Consider the following 22813-nt stretch of genomic DNA (forward strand, 5'->3'; position numbering starts at 1 on the left):
TTGCAAACCACAGAGTCAGATTTCCTCTCCTGCTTCTTTGTAGAAGGTCTGAATGTATTAGGTCTGAATGTAGCCATTCAGCTCTTAGGCAGTTACTTTACTTCCTCTGGTTAAGTTTGCTCTTTCTTGCTCTAGAACTGCCACTGAGAGAGAAGCAGTTGGTCAAGTGGGAAAATCTGTGAATTTATTAATTAAGAATATTTCTAAGCTAAACTTTAGGGTGGAGCCATCTTCCCTTCCTCAGTAAAACTGTAAACAACAACGATTGAAAACAGTTAAAACAATTGTAGCGCTGCCTTTGTATCTGGTTCTGCAGCCAGGAGATATAGCTTGGCTGCAGATGCAGAGGTCACAAGACTACTGCTGCTCTCAGCTGCTGAGGCTGGCTTGCCTAATGGTGAGAGGCTCTGCATGTGCAAGGCTAGCAAGGGGGGCGGGGAGTAGCTGTAGATGGTGAAAGGATTGAAGTCTCCTCCCCTCTCTCCTGTTTGGCTTTTGCCACAAACAGCACTCCCTTGGTTCCTGGGCCTGTTGAATCACTTCAGTAACATTTTCTCCTTTTGTGGGATAGGGAAAAACCAACTTCCCAAGAGAATAAGCCATGTACTATCAAACCAGCTCAGCTGGTGAGAGGTCGATTCCAGAGAGTCAGGCCGAACCTTGGAAGAATGAATGACAAGAAAGAAGACCCCGTGTCAGAGAGCATTACTGCTCCAGTTGAGGGAGACATAGAAAAAACAGAGATGACCAAGGAAAGCGATCTGCACCCGCCTTCAGAGGTTAGCTACACACTTAGTTTTCTTTCATTTAAGCACAGCTTTACCTGTCCCAACATTGTGGGAGATGCTGCTGCTTTTCCGGTTCATTTTTGGGCAGGTGAGGGAGCGGAGGGGTCTACGTTAGGAAAGGGGCCGCAGAAGCAAAATAGTTCTGGCCCACATTCTTGAATAATTGACCATTTTTCTTGCAAAGGCTTTATAGAGTTTTTCCTGCATATCTTTTTCTGTTGTATATTTTAAATTAATTGTGTTTTTGAACAACGAACCTGCTTGTGTCACCTTAAAGACTCATAAATTTACTGTGGGATGAGCCACAAAAGCCAAACTTAAATTCCTACGGCAATGATAATTCAGACAGAAGTCAAACAGAAAATTCTTAGAGTCAACCATCTTAAGACTCTACAGGGAAATTCCAGTTCACACTAACTTCTGGATCACAATCCAGATTAAGCTTTTGGGCAGGGATGCCATGCAGACATTGGTAGACTACAGCTCCCATAATTTCTGATCGTTGGCTGTGTTGGTAGGGGCTGATGGGACTTAAAGACCAGCAACATCAAGGGGGTGAGCACTATGTTGTTAGGGTTATGTTTGCTCTGTTAGTAAATTGACAAGCGTATTTGTTCTAAAAAATCAAGGATAATGTCAATGTCCAGGCATCCCTTGGTGATCTGGAGAAAAAAGAAGTGTCAGAATCCAGTGAAGCCCCATCACCCGAAAGGAATATCGATCAGCAGAAAATTGATTGTCCTGAGAAGCCAGAGGGATGCAAACTTCCAAAAGACCAAAAAGAAATATTTGTTTCTAAAGATGTTGAAGGAAAGTGTCTGGATCTTCCAGAAAGGTAAAATAGTTTTCAATAAGTTAAGTGTTTCTTTGAGTACCCAAGTCTTTATATCAAGCATTATTAGAACTTTCAGTGATCTCCAAGCTGAAAATAACCGTGCCAGAGGGGTGAGGGTGGGATTTTGTTTTTACTTTTTCTCACAAATTTATTGGGTTCGTGTGGAGGAGCTAAGGAGGAGCTAAGATTGGTTCTGGGTTTTTAAAGGAAAAAATATTAATATGGCTTAGACTCTAGACAATAAAAGGTAGATATACCAAAACACACACACACATTTTCAGGAATAACTAAACACTGGAATGATCTAATTGTTTTGCTGTTACTTTTTCTTTTTGGTCAGTGATATATCTGGTGCTCATAAAGGGAGTCTTTCAAAAAGCATAAAATCCACACAGCTGTTGAGGGGTCCTCTTCAGAAGCCAAAACCAAACCTAGCCCAAGCAGCTAAAAAGAAAAAAGCCTCTTCAAAAGGAGAAGTCAGCACCAAAGAGAAAACTGGAAGCGATACACAAAGCAACACAACCCCAAGTGACAGCAAATGTGGGAAAACACCCACATTAATGGTGAGCCCTGATCAGGAATTCTAAATCATGTTTTGATTTAAATGGTTTTGACAACATTGGATTTTCATAAAGAAGCTGGTTGTTGAACTGCTTTTATGCTGTCTGAAATCACCTGCAGCAGCATGGGAACAGCAATGAAATCCTAGGATGAGTGGAAAGCACCCAGTCATGCAAAGGGATTCCCTTCCCTCCCCACCCACCAGATGCAGCGGCCTGTGTCACAGTGAACCCTTTGGAGGGGTTTTCAGGAGACACATAGAGCTGCATCAGGAAGGAGAAGCCAGGAAATCCCCGAGGTGTATGTGTATTGTTTTTAGCAGATCCCATTCTCAGGTTCAAAGTCCTTGAGATTGCCTCCCGCTTTCTTTTTTAAGGCTCCTTTGGCAATAAGATAAACAAAATTAAGATTTTGTAGCATTCTCTCTCCATTTCTTTCTCATTAATTAGTTTTCTTAAAGTGGTAGCCTCGCTGACCTGGTGTTCACCTTTTAAACCACAGTTAAGCTTAACTGCAGTTTAAAGTTATGTGCAAAAGATCTAGCACACTATCCACTTCATTACCAAAATTAGTGATGGACTACAGATATAAATCAACTAGTATAACCTGGCTTTTTTTCTGTAGCTGTTAAAACAGCCACCTTCAGTGTCAGTGTGGAAAGGCAGGATATAATTTAGATAATATAATAAATTAGACATTTTTAAAAGAAAGACAATTATTTCAACATTTTTAGATAAAACTGAAAATTATTTCTGTTTTACCTGAATGTTAAAGAAGCTGTTTGTCTGCTGCTTTTGTTTAAAGCTGGATGTGAAAGGAGGGGTAGGAGATCTGAAAGGACACAGAAGAGTTTAACGTATTAAATTTGGCACAATTTTGTATTGTTTCCAGCACAATTCCGCATCATCTTCTGAATTAAGACAAAGAAATCATATAGATAGCATTGAGACGATGTCCCCAACAGGACACGGGCACTCTGGAAAATGTGATTCCTCAGAACAGTCCCCTTGGAGTGGAAGTCAAATCACGAAAGAAACCTCTAAGGCCCATTCTGTCCAGGAGAGAGCATCTGAAAGAATAAAAGGGTAAAGTTACTCTTCGAACATTATTCTTTAAATCAGGCACCCCCAAACTCAGCCCTCCAGATGTTTTGGGACTACAACTCCCATCATCCCCAGCTAACAGGACCAGTGGTCAGGGATGATGGGAATTGTAGTCACAAAACATCTGGAGGGCCGAGTTTTGGGATGCCTGTATTAAATGGAAACGTGGAACATAAATGCTTCTATGAATGAATAAAACTCAAACATCTAGTCCATATTGATAATATAAATGCAGGCCCTAAGGAAAAACATGTTAGCAAAAGTTTTGTATCTTTTTAAAAAAGAGTTGATTGTCATCTTTTTTTCATCACAGAAGAAACATAAATATGCACCCTGTCTTTTCCACCCTTTACAATGAACTCTTCTTAACAAAATGTCTTTTTATACTTAGAAAACAAGCGGGAAGGACAGTGAAACAGAGGAAAAACATAAGTGGATCAATAACGTCTTTCGCTTCTGAATGTGAGAATGACCTTAGTGAAAAGGGGAAACACTACCAAAAGGGGAAACCAAATGTTGGTAGAGGCAGAAGTTCAAAACCAGTCCTTCGCAAGAATGCTAAAAAGGAATATGGGAATTCAAAGGTTAACCTGGTGACTCTTAGGGCTTCTTCTCAGCAAGAGGATGATGATGATGACGATGATGGGGATGACTTTGAGCCGGACTATGAAGTTGAATGCTTTTCACCAGAGGAAGTGAACAAAGCTCCAGTGTTTGTTCCTAAAGGGCTTCGATCTCCAAATCCAGTTCCTGTTCAGATTGAGGAAACAATGGAAGAGGTATGACTGAAACACCTGTAAAGTGGGGGTGAGGAACCAGTGCCCCTCCAGATGTTGGACCCCAACACCCATATGGCCCAGCCAGCATGGCCAGTGGTCAGGAATTATGGGATTTACAGTCTCATAACATCTGGAAAGCTATAATTGCATCGTGCCTGCTGTAAAGAGATGACTGCAGATGTACCAGTTCAGTGTGTCTCTCTGATTGGCCATACTTACATATAGCTGCTTAGCACCCTTTAAGCTAAAGCAGAAAATAGAAGGTCTTAGACATTTTATTGTCAAGTATAAAAGAACAGCTAATGGAGAAGAGTTGATGGATCATTTTGCCATGAGAAAGATGGTCTACATTATACAATATGGGGCCAATTGCTTGCCATGACTTTAGTTTTTTGGCCTCAGTCATAGTCTGTGACATGGAATTCTTTCCCATGTGTTACCTTACTGGCAATCTGATGATTTGTTCTTAAGAAAGTTATTTCTTCAACATTTCATTTGATGTTATCTGTCCATTCCTTCCACGGCTCCCTCTCCCATTAGCAATTGTTCGTCTAAATATTCCTGTTCCTAAGAGTGCATGCATACTTAAGTCCCATTGAAGTTTTGCTTATGCCTCTTTTAGAAAGAATTGCGTTTTGAGAACTGTGAAACATATAGCACCTCCACTGCATCTGAAAATATATCATGCTGTCACTTCCGTTATATTTAAGTGTGCAGAAAGCAGTTATAATGCACAAAGGACATTTCTTAGATCCCTTTCAGGATGTGTTTGGTTTTGGGGAACTGATAAACTGAATTGGTATGCTTCCCTGCCCAACAGCTTGAGATATATGAGAATGTTGCAGATGAGCCATTTCTGTCTCATGAACTGAATGTAGATGCTCAGCCTGTAATTCAGACAGACAAAGGATTGTATTCCTCACAAAATGTAAGTATTTTGATTTCCCTCTTTATGCAACATCCTTAAATGTATTTAAAACTTATTTTCTCTAGCATAATTCAGTTCTTGTTACTTTAGGACAGTTAACGTATCATTTGCATGAATAGGGGGCAAGGCTAGCAAAAATATTACGCTTTTGTGATGCCACTTGAATAATCCCCACTCCCTTAAGCAAGATGAGAAGCAAATGTTTTAGGGAGTGGCAATACTGATTAAGGAACTGAGTTATTTTTAGCAGTATATTCATCTATTCAGATAATGCATGTAGCACACCATTCCAGTATGGCATGATAACAGGCAAACCTGCAGGAATGTGGAGCCTTGTTGTTTGTGCTGATGTAGGCCTTGTTTGCTCTTCCTCCTGGTGTGGCTTGTCTGTTCCTGTTTCCCCACAAGGTGTCCACGTGGCTCAAATGAGCCATAGTACGGCTGATCATGTCACTTGAATATGTATCATGGTTTGTGTGTTTCCAACAAACCATGCACCAGGTTCATTTAAACAAACATGAAATACATGAAACATGAAATAAACATTAAATGAACCTCGCGCATGGTTTGTTTGAAACAAGCAAACCGTGATCCAGATTTGAACAACACAACAAGCCAAAATATGGTTGGTTTGAGTTGTGTGGAGAGTGTGGAACCATGTGGCAATAGGGGAGCAAGATCATGATTAAAACATGCTTTATGGCACGGGTGTCAAACACAAGGCCCGGGGGCCGAATCCGGCCCGCCAGACCTCGTCATGTGGCCCGTGTAGCCACCACCGGCCGCCAGCCTTCACCTTTTATTCTCGCTTTTTTTTTTTTTTGACACAAGAAAGCCGCCTCTTCAGCGCATGCGCGGCAGCCTACAAGCCAGAGAACGTCTGCCCTCTAGCGGCACCAGCCGTTCTACACAGGAAACCTCCACTTTACATGCATTCAGGAAACCTATGTTTCTGCTTTCAGAGCTAGTTATTACTTACATTCTTACAAAAAACAGTAATAATTGAATGCAGTGACAATAATTTATGATAATAAAGAGTGGACACATAGTCCTACAGATACAACCGGCCCTTTGAGGGTGACCAAACTGCTGATGCGGCCCCCGATGAATTTGAGTTTGACACCCCTGCTTTATGGCAACATGTGGCTTATGATATGCCAGCCAAGCTGTTATTGTCACTATCCATGCTAAGTGAAAAAGCTGATCTGTAGAATTTAATTTAATTTAATTTAATTGGGGGGGGGAGGGAGGGATTCAAAACTACAGTCGCTAACTTGCGTTTCTTTTTATCTAAGGTGGTTGCACAAGAAGATCAAGAAAAGAAAGCAGGTAAATGGTCCAAGTTGTTGACACTGAACAACTGAATAGCCACTTAAAGAAGCTTGTAGTTATGAAATTCCTATGAGTTTGATTTTCCTCCTTTTCCTTTTGGGCCATATCTTCTAGCAGGAACTGTCTTATTATTGATTGATATAGGCCACTGGGAGCCTTGCTTTGAATGAAGCGAAGGGTAAAATATACCTAAGTAAATGTACCATTGAGACCAAGTTAAATTTGTAAATTTTATTAATAATGGTCTTTACAAAAAAAAAAAAAGTTTTTAAAAGATGAGATCCTCAAGTCTCTCATTCACTAAAGAAAGAAATAACTACTCAGGCTGCAGTCCCACAGACCAGCCTTGCTGGGTTCTGACGAGAAACATTTGGAGGCCACCAGGTTGGCAAATGCTGCTATAGACACTTACCTGGGAGTAAGCTGCATTGAAAACAACGATACTTACTTCTGAGTAGAAAGCATATCAGATTGCACTGTAAAATAAGAACTTTGAAACAACTTTCATGGTTTGTAAATGAGGGATGCTGAATGATGCATGTGTTAGAAACCGATTTTAATACCTAGGATGATCCAAAAGCAACTAGTCATTTTTAAGACAAGCATAAGCAGTTTGGGTGTACTAGAGAAACAAAATTTGATTTTGGTGGCTTTTGTTTGGTAAACATTTTTCAGGGATTAGTGATGGAAGTACCGAAGCAGCCATGACTTTACTTGCTATGAGAGATCCAGCGTTCCAGTTAAACATTGGCATCCAAGGTATGTTCAGTATTATCATAGCACTTTGGTATAGCAGTGGTACAATGGATTCTGTATTGTTTTTATTCTTTTCTAGCTTTGTGATTATTTTGGAGGGTGGAAATAAAGGTTATTTTTCCTTTGCAATATTTAATTAACATGCACTGAACACCAAACTAAGTTTGTTTTAAAAGCATGCACTATTTAAATATGGGAAGACCAAACTGTCTCCTCTTCACTGTGATTACAGGTCATCCACTTCTAATTGTTAGCCAGGGCATATTTTGTGGATTCTATACTTAGGTGACAGTAGTAGGTTCTTATTTCCAGGAGGTCTGCTCCATTTCTTTCCTTTTTAAATCTACTTTTTATTAAAACAAAGAGAAAGAAAGTGATAAGTGTTGGATGGAATGCTTTTATTGAAGAAGTGAAATATGAAACTTGCACTTGGGGACCATTTTACATTATTTACGCTAGTCATACATTACATTACAGTCTTTTGGCAACTAAAAATGTCTGAAGGATGTCCATATGATCTGGACTAAGAAGTATCTAGTAAACCCCAAACATCATTTTAGGTACTCTTCGATTTAACCAAAGAACCAGACTTTGCACAAGATTCAAATATTGTAAAATAAAAGTATTGGTTTAGCTGCAAAATGGATTCCAGTTGTAGAATTCTGTGTTTCTAATCCCATGGGTATTTTTCATTCAAAATGCAGTGGTGTAATTTAATGAAATATAGACACGAAAATGTATCATTTACTTAGGATTTCAAACTGTAATCTTTATATTGTCCCAACTGAAATTGCACAGTATAAATGTTTGTTATACGTAAATTAAGAATTTAATTATTTTCAACTTTTTTCTTTTTGTGGAAAAAAAGAACCAAAAATTCAGGAGTTTCCCAGTAAAGATGAAATGAATGTAACTGATAGCTTCCCAAATGAGTGTCACGAAGAGCAAAGTGTAGTCCATTGTCATATGCAACATCCTGCCCCTTCAGAAAATGAATCGCTTTCTTCAGTCAGTGCAAACGTAACTGCTGCAGAGGATCATATTGTTGAACCATCAGGCTTGGAAGTTTACTTACAGGAAGCAACTAATGAGTCACTTTCAAAAAATACGAATGAAGCTGCTGCACAGCATTGCAGTACATCAGTTTTGGAAGCATGCTCAGAGGAAACAACTAGAATCAGCAGGTTTGCATTGTTCTATTTAAAAATCTGTTTGTGTTAGTTAGGAATCCTCCTCATTCTTTAGGTTGTAAGACGTTTTACCATGATCGCATGATATCACCTAGCTGTTCTCCATTCTAAGTTAATCTTTTCAAGCCATCCCATGTAAATATAAGTTAATGGACAACATAGGTGTATAGTGTTATGTATCATCTTCAGTCTATGATTTTTAGGACTAGGTCACTCACTCTAAAGCTTCCCAAACACATTAGGACATATAATTGTGCTTGCCGTGTGGTGGTGAAGACAGCAAAGAAGACATTCTTTGTTGCATTTGCCACATCCTCAAGGGCTCGGCTGGCATTTTTTTTGCTGTGTATCCAAATATTAGTTACCCCAGATTCCCTTTTAACAAACTGTGATTAGTTTGAGTAGTTGACAAGACACTTGGGGGATAAAGCCCCTTGACTTTGTAGCGACTTGGATGCCACTGTTATGGCAAATTTGGTCAAGGTGTCCAGTGCCACATCTGACCAAGTGTTATGGAATCGTGGCCTGATGATGTGGACAAAATTCTTGCACTAATGTGTCCAACCACATGCCCTCTGTACCTCTGCCCTTCTTGTCTAGTTAAAGCTAGTTGAAGCGCGGTGGTTGATTGCATCCAAGGTGTTTGACGTGAATTGTCACAGACATTCTTATGCCTTTTCTAGATTGGTTGCATTGCTAGCTAAAATTTTGACTATTTCTGTTGGATAAATGTTGAAATTAAGGGTACTCAGTGGTGGTTTCTGTTTCTCTGCAGTGATTTACTGTCATCCAAAGGCGATCAATCATCCAAACAAGCAAGATGTAGGTTTCCCAAGCCTAAACCAAATCTTAACAGAAGTCTGAGGCTGAGCAAGAAAGCTTCTCAAAAATATGTTGATTCGTGTATTGAACAATCTGAAGAAATCCAGAATGGTAAGTTTTTGGTTCCTGCGCTTAAAGCATTTAGTTATCAGGACTTTACGAATCCTTTACCCTGTGCAGAAATTGTACTCTGTGCTTGTGGAGATGTTTTCTGAGAATATCCGATTTCATTTTTCCTAAATTACAAACAAGCTTCTGGCCCCCAAATGTGCATCCAAACCTGTAGGTACCTGTGTCTGTCTGTTCATCCTTCCAGCTGGGGATTAGGTGATGTGATGCCCTGTCAATGTTGTAACCTCATCCAAAATAGTATATATTTATTCCGCAAACTATACTGAGTGGTGTTTTAATGTCTAAAATAATAGAAAAGAAGGCTTCAGACAATGCAATAGAAGAGCAGAAAGTTGAACTGGAAAAGGATCTCAAATTGAATGAGCTAACTAAGAGCAGCTCTGCAGAGAAACATCATCTACAGCTTCCAAGTTCTGGTCCAGCCATGCAGAAAGACAACATAGAAAGGTAATAACACTAATAATTTTCACATGCTAGTACTTTTGGTTTCTCTCTTAGATATGTTGAGCTGCTGTATGTGAAATATGTAGTAAATTATGTTTTATAGAATAGGAGCATATCCAGTATATAGTTGACTAGAATTATGGGAAAATATGCAACTGCACATTTACTGGTTCTATATTTAAAGAGGGTGTCATTTTTTAGAGAAAAGAAAGGAAAATAGCATCTTTAATTGTTAAGCCACATCATCTCACCCAAGTAACTTTTGAGATGTGAGAATAATAAAACATCTTTAAGATACTTGAGGAAGACACTTTAAGACATTGTATTTTTTATTAGCTGAACTTATATATGGAACGGTTAATAGTACTTTTAATCACTTTGACAAACAGTGACTGTAAACCTGGCACCATTTGTTTCAAAGCTATGCAGCATGAAAACATTTAACTGATAAACATTTTATGAAGTGAAACTGGCTTAATTTTTCCAAAGAGACAACACGGTGAGAGATACTTGGGAAGTTGCATCACTGTTAACTGCTTCAGAAGTTTCTCCAGAAGCAGATCCTCCTGAACCACCCGGTGGCTGCAGCACAAACATCAGTGTCCAAGTTTCTGCTCCTGCTGAGCACCAGTTGTTGGCAATTGAACCTGCACAGGTATTTATTTTATATAACTAAAACTGCTATCTTAAGGGAGAGAATAAAAGGAGGAAGCTGCTTCAAGCGCGCACGCGCGCGCGCGCGCACACACACACACACACACACACACGCAGAACCATTATAGATAGAAGCCACTCTGAATACAGTAGTACATTCTGAGTGTTCCTGATAGTTATTGCACAAATGACATCCCTGCTTATATGTATATTGTCTGTCTATGTCTCAGTCATGGCCCTAGCCCTCATTCTCAGGAGGAGCTGGCCAATACAAAGACTGCTATTGGCTGAGGAACTGGACTGGACCGACCCTTCAAGAGAGACTGTTTTTTGAACAAGGAGGTAGGGCTTGAGGGGGTGGACTGTGTATCATAAGGCCTCAGCCTTTATTAGAGCACGTTAGTCACTTAGGACTATCTGTGACACTGCAGTCATATTGCTGCCTTGTGGGTTCCTTATTGGAATCAGGACAGGATAGTCTTTCCTCCTACTAGATCTCTTTTTCCACAAATGGTTTCCGCATCCCTGCTTGTTTGTTGCTAAACTGTATTTTCTATTTTATTTTTTTAAATGTTGCTTTGAATTTGGGGGCTTGAGCAATCTTTTTTTTTTATTTGTCTTCAATGGTCTTCACACTAAAGGCATGTCAGACTGTTCTTCTGACAAGCATTTAAACTAACTTTTGTTGTAAATGTGCAAAAATACTGTAGGAAAATGTCATCAGTGAAGCAGCCTCAAGCTCTGGGTTTGGATGAACACGTCAGTAATTAGAATAATTGAAGGAATTAATTTTCTTTGAGTTACTGAGCAATCTTTTCTGTGAGTCACTTCAGGCAAAGATTGTGCTATAGGCCAAAGTTGTTCATTTCCATGTAGTTATAAGGTAAATTTATAAGCAAGGTTTTATTTCCTAATAGTACATGTTTCCAGTCAAACATTCTTTCTTTTGGGTTACAACTTTTGCCAAGTCTCTTTCCATTATTTCTTAGTGATGTTCTTTCAAAGGAGGAGATCATGTTTATTTATTTTAAAAGGCATTTTTACTCCACTCTTCTAAAACATTTTTGCCAGGTGGCTTGGCAGAGGGGAACAACATGGATAAAAATATGTATTCCTTTTAAAGCAATTATCAATAATTTTTCATTGCTTTATTTTTCCCTTTATCTTCTGAGCATTAGTGTTATTTGGAAAGCTTGTGATTTTTATTGTGATTTTTTAATTGCCAGACTGAAGCAGCCAAGCGTTCCAGTATTTCATCCACCACAGAGATGACTGCAGGTACATTTTACACTGTTTTATGATCACATATTTGCTGCTTTAGGGAACTAGCTTCACGTAAACATTCGTTATGCACTCGTCATTTACAAGTTAGACTAAAAAGAAGAAGAGACAAATGCAAATGTGGATCACCATAACCTCCCCTCCCCTGGAACTAGGTATCATTAAGATGTCCCAGACTGAAGCATGTAATGGGCTTATACATCAATGCTTTGGTGAAGATTGAAGAGTTCTCCCTTTGAAACACTGTTACGACCAGTTCTGATTAATTTTATTGCCTATGCGGGTGGCGCTGTGGGTTAAACCACAGAGCCTAGGACTTGCCGATCAGAAGGTTAGCGGTTCGAATCCCCGTGACGGGGTGAGCTCCCATTTCTCGGTCCCAGCTCCTGCCAACCTAGCAGTTCGAAAGCACGTCAAAGTGCAAGTAGATAAATAGGTACCGCTCCGGCGGGAAGGTAAACAGCGTTTCCGTGCGCTGCTCTGGTTCACCAGAAGCGGCTTAGTCATGCTGACCACATGACCCGGAAGCTGTACGCCGGTTCCCTCAGCCAAGTAAAACGAGATGAGCGCTGCAACCCCAGAGTCGGTCACGACTGGACCTAATGGTGAGGGGCCCCTTTACCTTTACCTTTATGGCTGGTATGGGACCGCAGCTTGCTGACTCTGCCTTTAGGCCTGCTTGATGGCCACGCTTGGCATCTCCCTTACGTACCATGCATTCTTGAAAAATCCAGTTTGTAGAATTCAAGTTGTGCTGTCAAATTCCTAGTTTTATGTGGGATGTTGATCACTCAGTTTGAGTCTATGTGCATGGAATGTTTTGCTATGAGAAGCTATGCAAACGAAGATTTCCACGTGTGGAGATTCAGTGGGATAGGCACTTGGAATGGCCTGTAGCAATCCTTCTTTCCCTACTACATGTAGCAATAAAATTAATTATAACTAGTTCTTCAACATTGTACATAAGGCTTCTTTGCGTTTGCTTCTGTGAACACAAAAGATACTAAGAAAACGGCTATTTTGGTAATAGCTAATGCTTATACTAATAAGCTGTCAGGAATGTTTTTATAAATGTAAGGTAAGGCATAAATATTTAAGGAATAAAAATTGGAGTTGTCACATTAAAGAATGTATAATGTAGTCTAATTATATATGATTTTTAAAGATATATGGATTCCATTTGTTTGGCTATATCTCTAATATGTGTGTTACAGTTGCTACTGCTTACATACAAGAAGGGAAGTTGTACATGGCATTATCAATTGTATATCAAGGCTGGCTGCAGGGGGCAGAGAAAGGGAAGATCTGCTGTGGAAGTTTGCCATCTGTTTGAACACCATTGGATACAGCCCAGGGTTGTATTCATTATGTAGTTGAGCATGGAGCAACCTTAATCTTTTCTTACAGCACTTGCATATCACTTTACTTGTGAAAATGAATAAAAAATACTGCAAGGGTTTTTGAATAGAGTAACAGCATGCAGAACGATGTTATTTTATATATTATTAATCTTTTATTTGCCCCACATATGTATCTTAGTAGTTAGTGCTGGAGTTGAAGAATATCCGAAGGAAGAGGAGCCAACTTTCATTTTAACATTGGTGGAAATCTCCGTTGGTTCTGAGAATTGCAGTGACGGATCCGGTTTGCTACAACAAACGTCTGAACAGCTGCTTCCAGCACCAGTTTTTTTTACCCCAGACAATCTGAACTCCACAGAAGTGGCAAGAGAAGATAAGTAAGTAATATTATCTTTTAATATGAACTGATGTTCTTTTGTTGGGTGTACTTAAGACTGGAGATGGTAGTGCCCTTATATGAGTGTGCAGCTCCCAGAGAATTGTCCAAGATGGGAATATAGCCCTCTGGCTGAAAAAAATTAGTTGTGCCCGATTCAAAGGGATATTATGGAAGAGAATTTGCCCTTTTAACAAATGAAAGTTTTGAGGGGATTCTCCTTGTGGGAACATGAAATAGGCTCTATGTTTCCCCTCTTCTTGTGGTCAGCCAAGTTATTCATGATAAAACTATTAGAATTGCCAGCTGATTAGAACTGTACCTTGTCAAAGGACAGAATGTCTCCTTGTGAGCTCAAGGCAAGGAGCGACTTTCAGGAAAAGAGGAGTTTTTACTGCTCTGTCCTAAGCATACATTAGTTACTTGGACTGTGGTCCCATTGGTCTAAGTGAAACCTCTGCCAAGTCAAGGAGACAAGCATTAGAGCTTTCAAAGGGCATTAAATGATTGCCATTAAGGAGAGTTTTAATTTGAATTACATTTACATTGAATTAAATGACACTAATTTCACAACTTTTGCATGGCTACTTTGTACAGCTTTGGATCCGTAACAGCTGCTGTGGAAGAAAATGCTGTCTCTTTGGACAACACTGTGAGTGCAGGAGGATTGCTGGAAGCCTCGTTGGAACAATTGGCAGAGCTTGGTTCAACCTCTTGGCGGAATCTGAAAAGGCATGCTGAAGCCCTTGAAGAAAGTGGGAATGCCCCTGAGAAGAAAAAACTGTCTTCTCCTGTAGGGGGAAACCTGGAAAGCACCAATAAGGTCAGAGATTAATTCAGAGAATCACAAAAGTTAGAACTTTTTGGGTTTGCTATCTGTTGCCTGAGTGAAGAAAACTTGGGAGGCTGCGTGAAAAAAGAATGGAGAAAGCACTTCTAATCTGTCTCAGTGCTGTTTTTTGATGGCAGCAATAGAAAAAGAGTCCATTTTTAAGAACCCTGAACTATGGTGAAGTGCTGCAATTGAAAACAACATGCTTATTTTTTTAGGATGTTCTGATGTTTGACTGCTTTCTTATGCACAGTAGTCCATTCCATTTTGAGAAATGTGTTTATTTAGGGTATTGATTACAAAGAAGAAATCTAAAATTAACAAATGTTTTAAACCACTCATTTGGGAACTTTGAGCACAGGCGTTAAAGAATTTGGCTATTGAGTTGAGAATTAGTTTCCATTGTATTTCTATTTTGTGGTTGTTTAATTTGGAGAATTGTTAGGTACGTGCACATAGGAAAGCCAGTACAAAATGTCCCCAGAGACATGACTTGAAATTTCATCCTGAAAAGGTTAGCTACGGCTATTATATTGAGTTGTGGGATCTGCCATCTAAATTAATAATGCATAGCTGCTATTGCTGTAGTCACATTAAAGATCATAGTGGCATTTGTTATCTTTCTGCTGTATTTTGTAGAGTAATTCTTGTGTGTTTTTTTGCTGTGTATTTGTATGTGGAACTGAGCTTTATTCATGTTTTAAGTTATGTTCTTTGTATGTTTCTATGGGTAAAATAAATAAAAATATATCATAAACACATGCTGCAGATTAATTAAATAAACTATGAGAATTTCTCTCAGGAAATTTAGTTTTGGAAATTAGGGGTCATACCCAATGCTGCAGCTTTACTGGGTCAAGGGGCTTAAATGTGCGCAATGGATTTTCCTTTTTCCCTCCTGTCCCCTGAGCACTATCAAAATCAGCTCTGAAGATTTGGAAGATCTTCCTGAGCAGATTTGGGGGAGATGTAGGAGGAGGAGAGTAAAAGTCCTGTTGAGCCATTGGAACCCCGCTGGTGCAACATTAGATAAAACCCTAGTTTTCCACTTTATAGGTTGCATCCAGTGCTGTGTGTGCTGAGTTCTAGGTACACAGTGGAACTTCCCCTTCCTTTCATCTCCCTGTGCACCCTCAAAGTCTGCTCCAGGAGGTCCTCCAACTCTCGGGGCAGATTTTGAGGGTGCACAGAAAAAGAAAGGAAAGTTCCGTTGCATGTGGAAGTCTGTTGTGCTAACAGAACAGCAGTGTTGAACATGACCCCATGTTTGAGAACCAGGGAACAAACATGGGGTCGTGTCCAACATTGCTGTTCTGCTAGCACAGCAGACTCCCACTTATACAATAGAACTTTTGCAAGACAAATTTTGTTGGATATATATATCTAGTCTCCTCTCAACTTCTGCTTTAGGTACCTTAGAGTAGACACTAGAAAAACAATTAATTGAAAACCCAAATCTAAATGGTTTTCTGGAAGCAGTGTTCAGGTTAGGAAGTACATAAATGAATTAGTTCATCATGCAAATTTTTGGAAGTCCACCACTGGCATAGATGTTATCTTGAATCCCCAAATAGATGTACAGTAGTACCTTGGGTTACATACACTTCAGGTTACAGACTCCACTAACCCAGAAATAGTACCTCGGGTTAAGAACTTTGCTTCCGGATGAGAACATAAGTTGTGCTCCGGCAGCACGGCAGCAGCAGGAGGCCCCATTAGCGAAAGTGGTGCTTCAGGTTAAGAACAGTTTCAGGTCAAGAACGTACCTCCGGAACGAATTAAGTACTTAACCCAAGGTACCACTGTAGTATTTTTCCATTCAAGATGAAGGATTTTGTAAACTGTTTCAACACATTTACCCTTAGCCAAATATATTAACTGACTTGTGCTGAAATATATTGGGGGACAAATAATACTAATTCAGCCTTACTTCAGGAAATGAAGTTGATGTATCATTAAAAATTTTAATCCCTGTTCTTTCACAGTCTAAATAATAGAAGCAATTGTACTGTCCTTTTGAATCATATTTCTGAAAATGAACTTATACTGATGTTCATATTTCCTTTCATGCAGGGCGCCTCTATGAAATCAAGTTGTATACCAAGGAAAGCTGCTGGTAGGTGAAATTTATATTGTTTTCACATAAAAAGGCACAGTACATGTGATTTTCTATAGTTAGCTATTGATGTACGTCAGCATCTCAAATGCATTATTGAATTTTTATTTTAACAGCAGACATTATTAATCAATTAATTAAATTTCTATACCGAATTAATTAATTAAATTGCATCCGAATATCACAGGGCAGTTTATAATATACATAACATAATAACAAACAAAAACAATACCTCACACAAAAAAAATTCCTTCCAGTAGCACCTTAAAGACCAACTAAGTTAGTTCTTGGTATGAGCTTTCGTGTGCATGCACACTTCTTCAGATACCAAATACCTCACACAGTTTAAAAGGCCTTAAAGGTAAAGGTAAAGGGACCCCTGACCATTAGGTCCAGTCGTGGCCGACTCTGGGGTTGCGGCGCTCATCTCGCTTTATTGGCCAAGGGAGCTGGCGTACAGCTTCCGGGTCATGTGGCCAGCATGACTAAGCCGCTTCTGGCAAACCAGAGCAGCGCACGGAAACACCGTTTACCTTTCCGCCAGAGAGCGGTACCTATTTATCTACTTGCACTATGACGTGCTTTTGACCTGCTGGGTTGGCAGGAGCAGGGACTGAGCAACGGGAGCTCACCCCGTCGAGGGGGTTGGAACCACTGACCTTCTGATCGGCAAGTCCTAGGCTCTGTGGTTTAACCCACAGCGTCACCCAAGTCCCTTTAAAAGGCCTTAGATAAGTTTAATTAGCCAAAGGCTTAGGAGAAGAGGAATGTTTTTGCCTGGCGCATAAAAAGGCACCAGACGAGCCTCCCTGGGGAGAGCATTCCACAAATGGGGAGCCACCACAGAATAGGCCTCCCAAATCTCTCATGGAGGAGGCACTCAAAGAAGGACTTCAGATGATTGCTGGGTCTGGCTTGGTTCATATTGGGAGAGGCAGGCCTTGAGGTATTCCTCCGACCAGATCAAAAACATCTTTCTTTCTTTAAATTACTTACATATCATCTTTCATTTCAAAGAAATACTGTGGTGGTTTACATGACAATAAGTAATATAAAAATATATCATATAACAACAAAAGATCCACATCAGTAAAACAACAATAAAACGTTTATTACAATTGCAGTAGCCAGAGATGCTAGCAGCTGGTGAGCTTGGATGAAGATGTGGGTCTTCAATGGCAGAAGCACGCAACTGTCAGTACCCACCTGATTCCTGATTTTGAAACTCACCCTCTAGTTTCAAAAGTAGTTCCTCATGTGCTGTGTGGTCGGGCAGATGCTGTTTGAGAAATGCATCTATAGCCACTTTCGGATTCACAGAACTTGTTGTCTCTTGGTGTTGATGTTACTGAATGTCTATTTCTGTGGGAATATCTTATTTGTGGGGAAATGAGACAAATTTGTTGTTTTGTATAGAGTAAAATGGAATTTCCCTGTAGCAGATACAAGTAGCAGATTCTATATTTTTTTGCTTATTTATTTGTATTTGCTGTCGTCTTTTTTTTAAAAAAGGGAAAAAGTCAGGAAAATCGAACATTTCAAAGAAGAAAACCACCTCCACCTCTAGACCAGTACCTAAATCTACGGAGGTAAAAGTAATGGAAAGAGAGCACCCTCAATCTTCTCTGAATTTAGGGGCTGGGCTCCTTGATGAAGCAGCTGCTACTGGTGACCAAGTGTCAAGGACACTCCATGCAAGAAAATCAGAAACAAGTGAAAAACAGAAAAACTCAGTTGAAACCTGTAAATCTGTACAATCAGAGCAGGCTGGAGGCACAGCAGTCATTCCAAAAACACAATTATCCAGGTACTTATTTAGTAGCTGTTTTTAGTATGCTATGCTGCTCCCCCACTTTGTAGTAGTGTTGAAACAGCCACATGTGCTCATCACTAAACGGTGTTTCCGTGCGCTCTGGCTTCTGTCACGGTGTCCCATGGCACCAGATACAGTTTAGGCATGCTGGCCACATGACCCGGAAAAGCTGTGTGCAGATCAACGCCAGCTCCTTTGGCCTGAAAGCAGAGATGAGCACCGCACACCATAGTTGAATTTGACTGGACTAAACCATCCAGGGGTCCTTTACCAATGCACTAAGGTCTGCAATAAACCTGCTTTACTGCTAACAAGGTGCAGAGGAGACTAAAGTACTATGTAAACCCAACGCAAGCGGTAGAATAACCTCACATGAACACAATATCAAGTAGCAATACCACCAAAGGAGTTGACTAGCTCCCGATTCTGTACCTTATACAGTGGTACCTCGGGTTACATACGCTTCAGGTTACAGACTCTGCTAACCCAGAAATAGTACCTCGGGTTAAGAACTTTGCTTCAGGATGAGAACAGAAATTGTGCTCCGGCGGAGGCCCCATTAGCTAAAGTGGTGCTTCAGGTTAAGAACAGTTTCAGGTTAAGAACAGACCTCTGGAACGAATTAAGTCCTTAACCTGAGGTACCACTGTACAGCAGAAAAATTAATCCAGATGAGGGGAAAGTGTTTTATTGTTTTCTTTTTAAAATCAATCTTAAGAAGTCTTAGTTACCCTGTGGCACAATGGGTCAGTGCATCTGGCTGTTAACCAGAAGTTTGATGGCTCAAGCCCACCCATGGGTGACTGTTAGCAGGATTCTTGCATTGCTAGGCGTTGAGCTAGAATAACCCTTGGGGTCCCTTCCAACTCTGCAATTCTGTGATTCCTATGAGAGGGTTGTGTTTTTTTAAAAAAACTATCATTATTATCACCATATGTCGGACAATTTATCTTGACATTTGTATTATTTTTGTATTGAATAGGTCATATAAAAGATCTCTGGGATTTTTACCTTTAATTTGCAAAAATAATAATAGTGATGATGAAGTAACTAGTAAAGGGAGTAAACAGCCTCTCCAGGAACCTCATATATTGGTCTCTGAAAGCACTGTTGAATTTCCAAAGTTGTCCTCAAACAACAAGGAAGATACTCAAGAAAATAGTTCGTTTCCATCAACCTCCAACTGTGAGAATGGAAGCTCCTCTACTGTTCAGGTATGCATGATTATATCTACACATCATCTATTAAAGTGTGCTGAACTCCGCAGCTCGTAAGATAATGTCCTGTTCTTCATTTATTAGTGCATTCCTCATTGTGTTGCACACAGAAAGGTGCTTTAGTAGTTAGGCCATATTTTGTATGAATTGTTTCACTTTGCACTGATGGAATGTAGACCTGCATGGCCTTTTAAAGACAGGCACTGCCTGTCTTTAAATCTCTAACAAATTTTTGTTTAACTTATTTATAAAAATTTAACAGTAATTAGTTCTCCACAACCTCCTTGGTCTTTTAGTTACTTAGTTCTCCCAGAAACATATACAGTAGGCTCCAAACCACTTTAAAGATTTTTTTTTACAATCAAGCAGTGTATAAATTTTATAAAACAAACAAACATAGAAAAGTAAACAATTAAGCCAGAAACAAAACTTCATTGCCCTGTAGCTGTGTCAAAAACCTATGTAGAGAGTGAAAGATATGTTTTTCTCCAGAAGGTATTTTTTAAAGACCATGTCACCGTGTGCAATCTGGTATACGCTTTGTGGCTCTACATTGTGATAAAGCAAGGTTTGAATTACTTCAAATCAGTAAAGTTATAGAGCATAGACAGGGAACCTGTGGCCCATTTTGGACTCCCAACTCCCATCAGCCCTAGCCAGCATAGCCAATTGTTATGAATGATGGGAGTTGTAGTTGAGCAACATTTCTCTACCCCTGCTGTAAAGACTACTGGCTTTAGTCAATAAGGGAATCTCTTCTTTATTGGGTTGAATCTAAAGCTTCCCTGAACAGAGCTCCTGTCACGGAAAGAGTGTTCTAAGAGACCACTAAAGGGAGCCAACAATTTTTGTTGGTTGACACCCCCTCCCCGCCCCCAGTTCCACAAATCTGCTCTGAAGAGTTTGGAGACACTCCCACAACAGTGAGAGGTGTTGCATGGTGCTTCAGAGGACATGTGAAATTGGAAAAAAACAACCCACCTCTTCCCTGCCTCCTTTCCAAGTAGAATTCACCATTGGATCAAAAGCACTTCTGTTCATGGACAGACTCTCAAGCAAGAGCCACTTTTGGATTCAGTCCATTTAAAAAATGTTTTAGAAAAGCTACTGCAGTGTGATTTGTATAGAAAATTATATTCTGAAACAAGTGAGCAAAATCATGCACTCCTAGCAGATGTTGGTTTATTAGGCATACATTTAACATTTACATATTTCATATCTGTTGCTTTTATCTGTTTGTTTTTCTTGTAGATTTTATCTGAGTTATCTGAAAAGGAAGGCATTACTAAGGAGCAGGAAAAAGAAGAAGAGCCAACCAGGATCTCAGAATATTTCTTTGGGGATATTTTTATGGAGGTGGATGATTCAGAATAACTGAGGATCTTATCAAATGCCTGGCACCCAAGAATGCACTGTAGCAGTAATGTAATTGACTAGTCACAAGTTTTCAGTTGGCCCTTACATTTAATGCAGAATTATTTTCCTTTTACTATGAATAATCTATCATTTGGAAACACTGAAGAAAACACAACTCTCTTAAGTTCCAAGATACTCGCAAGAACAGCACCAGATCTGTGTTTTATTTTGGTACAAGTAGTTTCTAGATGCATGGCTACACTTGAGAAATGCCATGAAGAATGAGCAGACACCATCTAAATATAATGCTCATGTTTGTGGGGGCTGTAAATTATCTTTACTTCTTTTTGTGAAGTAAATGTTTATGGGATGTGGATCATAAAATAAGCCAAGTTCTGATTTTAGTCATCTTATTAATGTTATTATTTTATAACAAATGCCTATGTGAATTTGTTCAAAAATGTAATGTTTAATTTCTTTTCAATGTACAGAGATAAACGTGAAAAAATATTTATTTAAGTTGAATGTATAGAAATTTTAACTATGCCAAGTTAGTTCTGTCTGTCCTGGAGATAAAAGAGGAATTTAATATTACTCTACTTCTAAGCACTAAATTTTAAATGAAAAAGCTAAAAACAATGAAAAGCATAAAACGACCCATCAAACACCCACTGACAAGGAGAAATTGGATGCTCAAGAATAAAATCAGCCCCAATATATAAAAGGATAATATATCATGATTATTACTGGTTCCCTCCCCCACTTTTGTTACCTGTTTAGACTTTTGACTTCTGTCCTTCCCTGTTCTGTCCTTCGCCTTGGTTGGCGATGATATTGCTACAAGGCACAACTTCCATGTGACATTTTTGGGGAAACCTGTCTAAATCAGTTGTGCTCATTCTGAGAAAGGTGTCCTGTTTTCTCTTCATTTTTCTTGAACCTAGTGATTTGGATACCAAATATTGCTCATCTCCTTTACTACAATTAGCAATTGAATATAACTTTATTCTACATTTCCGCATAAATATTAATATTTGCAAATATTTGGAAGTAGTTGTTCTCACTTGCAATTGTCCAAATAAGCATACAATTTTGCAGCTGCTTCTCTTTCCCAAATCATCTGTTTGTGACCATATATCATCCCAAAACAAAATTACTGATGTTATTAAATTGGATAACAGAAGCATTACAGACTCCTCACTTTTTCTAAAAGCGTATCATATAGTTATCAGTAGCAAATCAGTGGATGTCCACTAAGTGTGTCAGTTCTCTACCAGAACAAACACTGTCCAAATGCTATCCAAATCTGCTCGAGTGGGTTGGACTATCCTCTGGAGCAGATTTGGCCAGGTGAAGTTGAAAAGTAAAGAAGGGAAACTCAACTGCACAAGTAAAAGTCCATTCGCAAGACTGCACGTTGCCCAATATTTTAATTTTCAAGCTAACAAGTCTATATTTTCCTGCTGGTTTGAGCATTTGAATTTTGTTTCAATTCTGTCATATCTGAAGCCCTAAATAGAACAAAAAAAAGAGCGCCAAATAAATGTGAATAATTTACCAAATGTAAATTTAGGTCAACAGACTCAGAGAAAGTGGAATCCGTTCCAGTATGCTGTTACTTCATGTTAATCACATGGAGGAGATATAATGTACTCTCAAATTATGTACACTCAAGAGGCTGCTGAAATAATGAAATACGTTTTTATGTAATTTGCTGGAATTGCTTTAAATTACAAAGCAAAACTAATTGTTTTTTAGAAATCACATAAAAAGCTCAGCTAGAAGGTGCCTTATCTTTCCTTGCTAAATGGAAAGAACAATCGATCCTATTAGCTTTCACTGTAAACCATGTTTTCTTGGTTATCCCTTTTAAACGTCTTTAAAACATGCATATTTCTTTCGTGAGTATTGTATATATTTAATGACAGAAGGGAACTAAATATGCTGGGTTCAGAAACAGAGCATTTCATTTGCATAAAAATATGATAAGGGGTTGCTGTCCTGGAAAGTGTGACACACTTTTTTTCTCTCAACTGTGTGTAATGTTCCTGTGGAAGCTTTCTATTTCAAAGAAAGCGCTAGTAGCGCTTGTGTTATATATGTAAATTATGTGAATAAATAATTTTGTACCACTGAA

The 22813-nt window shown here is 39.2% G+C and overlaps 1 protein-coding gene across 3 annotated transcripts in view; it reads left to right on the plus strand.

Moving 5' to 3' along the window:
* Positions 1-22813, plus strand: part of BDP1 (BDP1 general transcription factor IIIB subunit) — a 51416-nt gene extending 28603 nt beyond the window's left edge. Inside the window, exons 24-42 of one of the 3 annotated variants that reach the window (XM_077936276.1) lie at positions 572-779; positions 1418-1623; positions 1964-2186; positions 3076-3269; positions 3679-4066; positions 4887-4994; positions 6290-6323; positions 7002-7085; positions 7951-8266; positions 9048-9205; positions 9520-9673; positions 10160-10325; positions 11551-11602; positions 13145-13343; positions 13940-14165; positions 16248-16290; positions 17803-18097; positions 19086-19317; positions 20572-22813. In XM_077936276.1, coding sequence (XP_077792402.1) covers positions 572-779; positions 1418-1623; positions 1964-2186; positions 3076-3269; positions 3679-4066; positions 4887-4994; positions 6290-6323; positions 7002-7085; positions 7951-8266; positions 9048-9205; positions 9520-9673; positions 10160-10325; positions 11551-11602; positions 13145-13343; positions 13940-14165; positions 16248-16290; positions 17803-18097; positions 19086-19317; positions 20572-20694 — 3409 coding nt within the window. In that variant the 3' untranslated portion in view covers positions 20695-22813. The remainder of the gene's footprint in view (positions 1-571; positions 780-1417; positions 1624-1963; positions 2187-3075; positions 3270-3678; positions 4067-4886; positions 4995-6289; positions 6324-7001; positions 7086-7950; positions 8267-9047; positions 9206-9519; positions 9674-10159; positions 10326-11550; positions 11603-13144; positions 13344-13939; positions 14166-16247; positions 16291-17802; positions 18098-19085; positions 19318-20571) is intronic. The other 2 variants (XM_077936277.1, XM_077936278.1) reach the window with 2 other exon arrangements.

This window comes from Podarcis muralis, chromosome 11, assembly GCF_964188315.1.
Source record: "Podarcis muralis chromosome 11, rPodMur119.hap1.1, whole genome shotgun sequence".
In the NCBI taxonomy this organism is placed as follows: Eukaryota; Metazoa; Chordata; class Lepidosauria; order Squamata; family Lacertidae; genus Podarcis; species Podarcis muralis.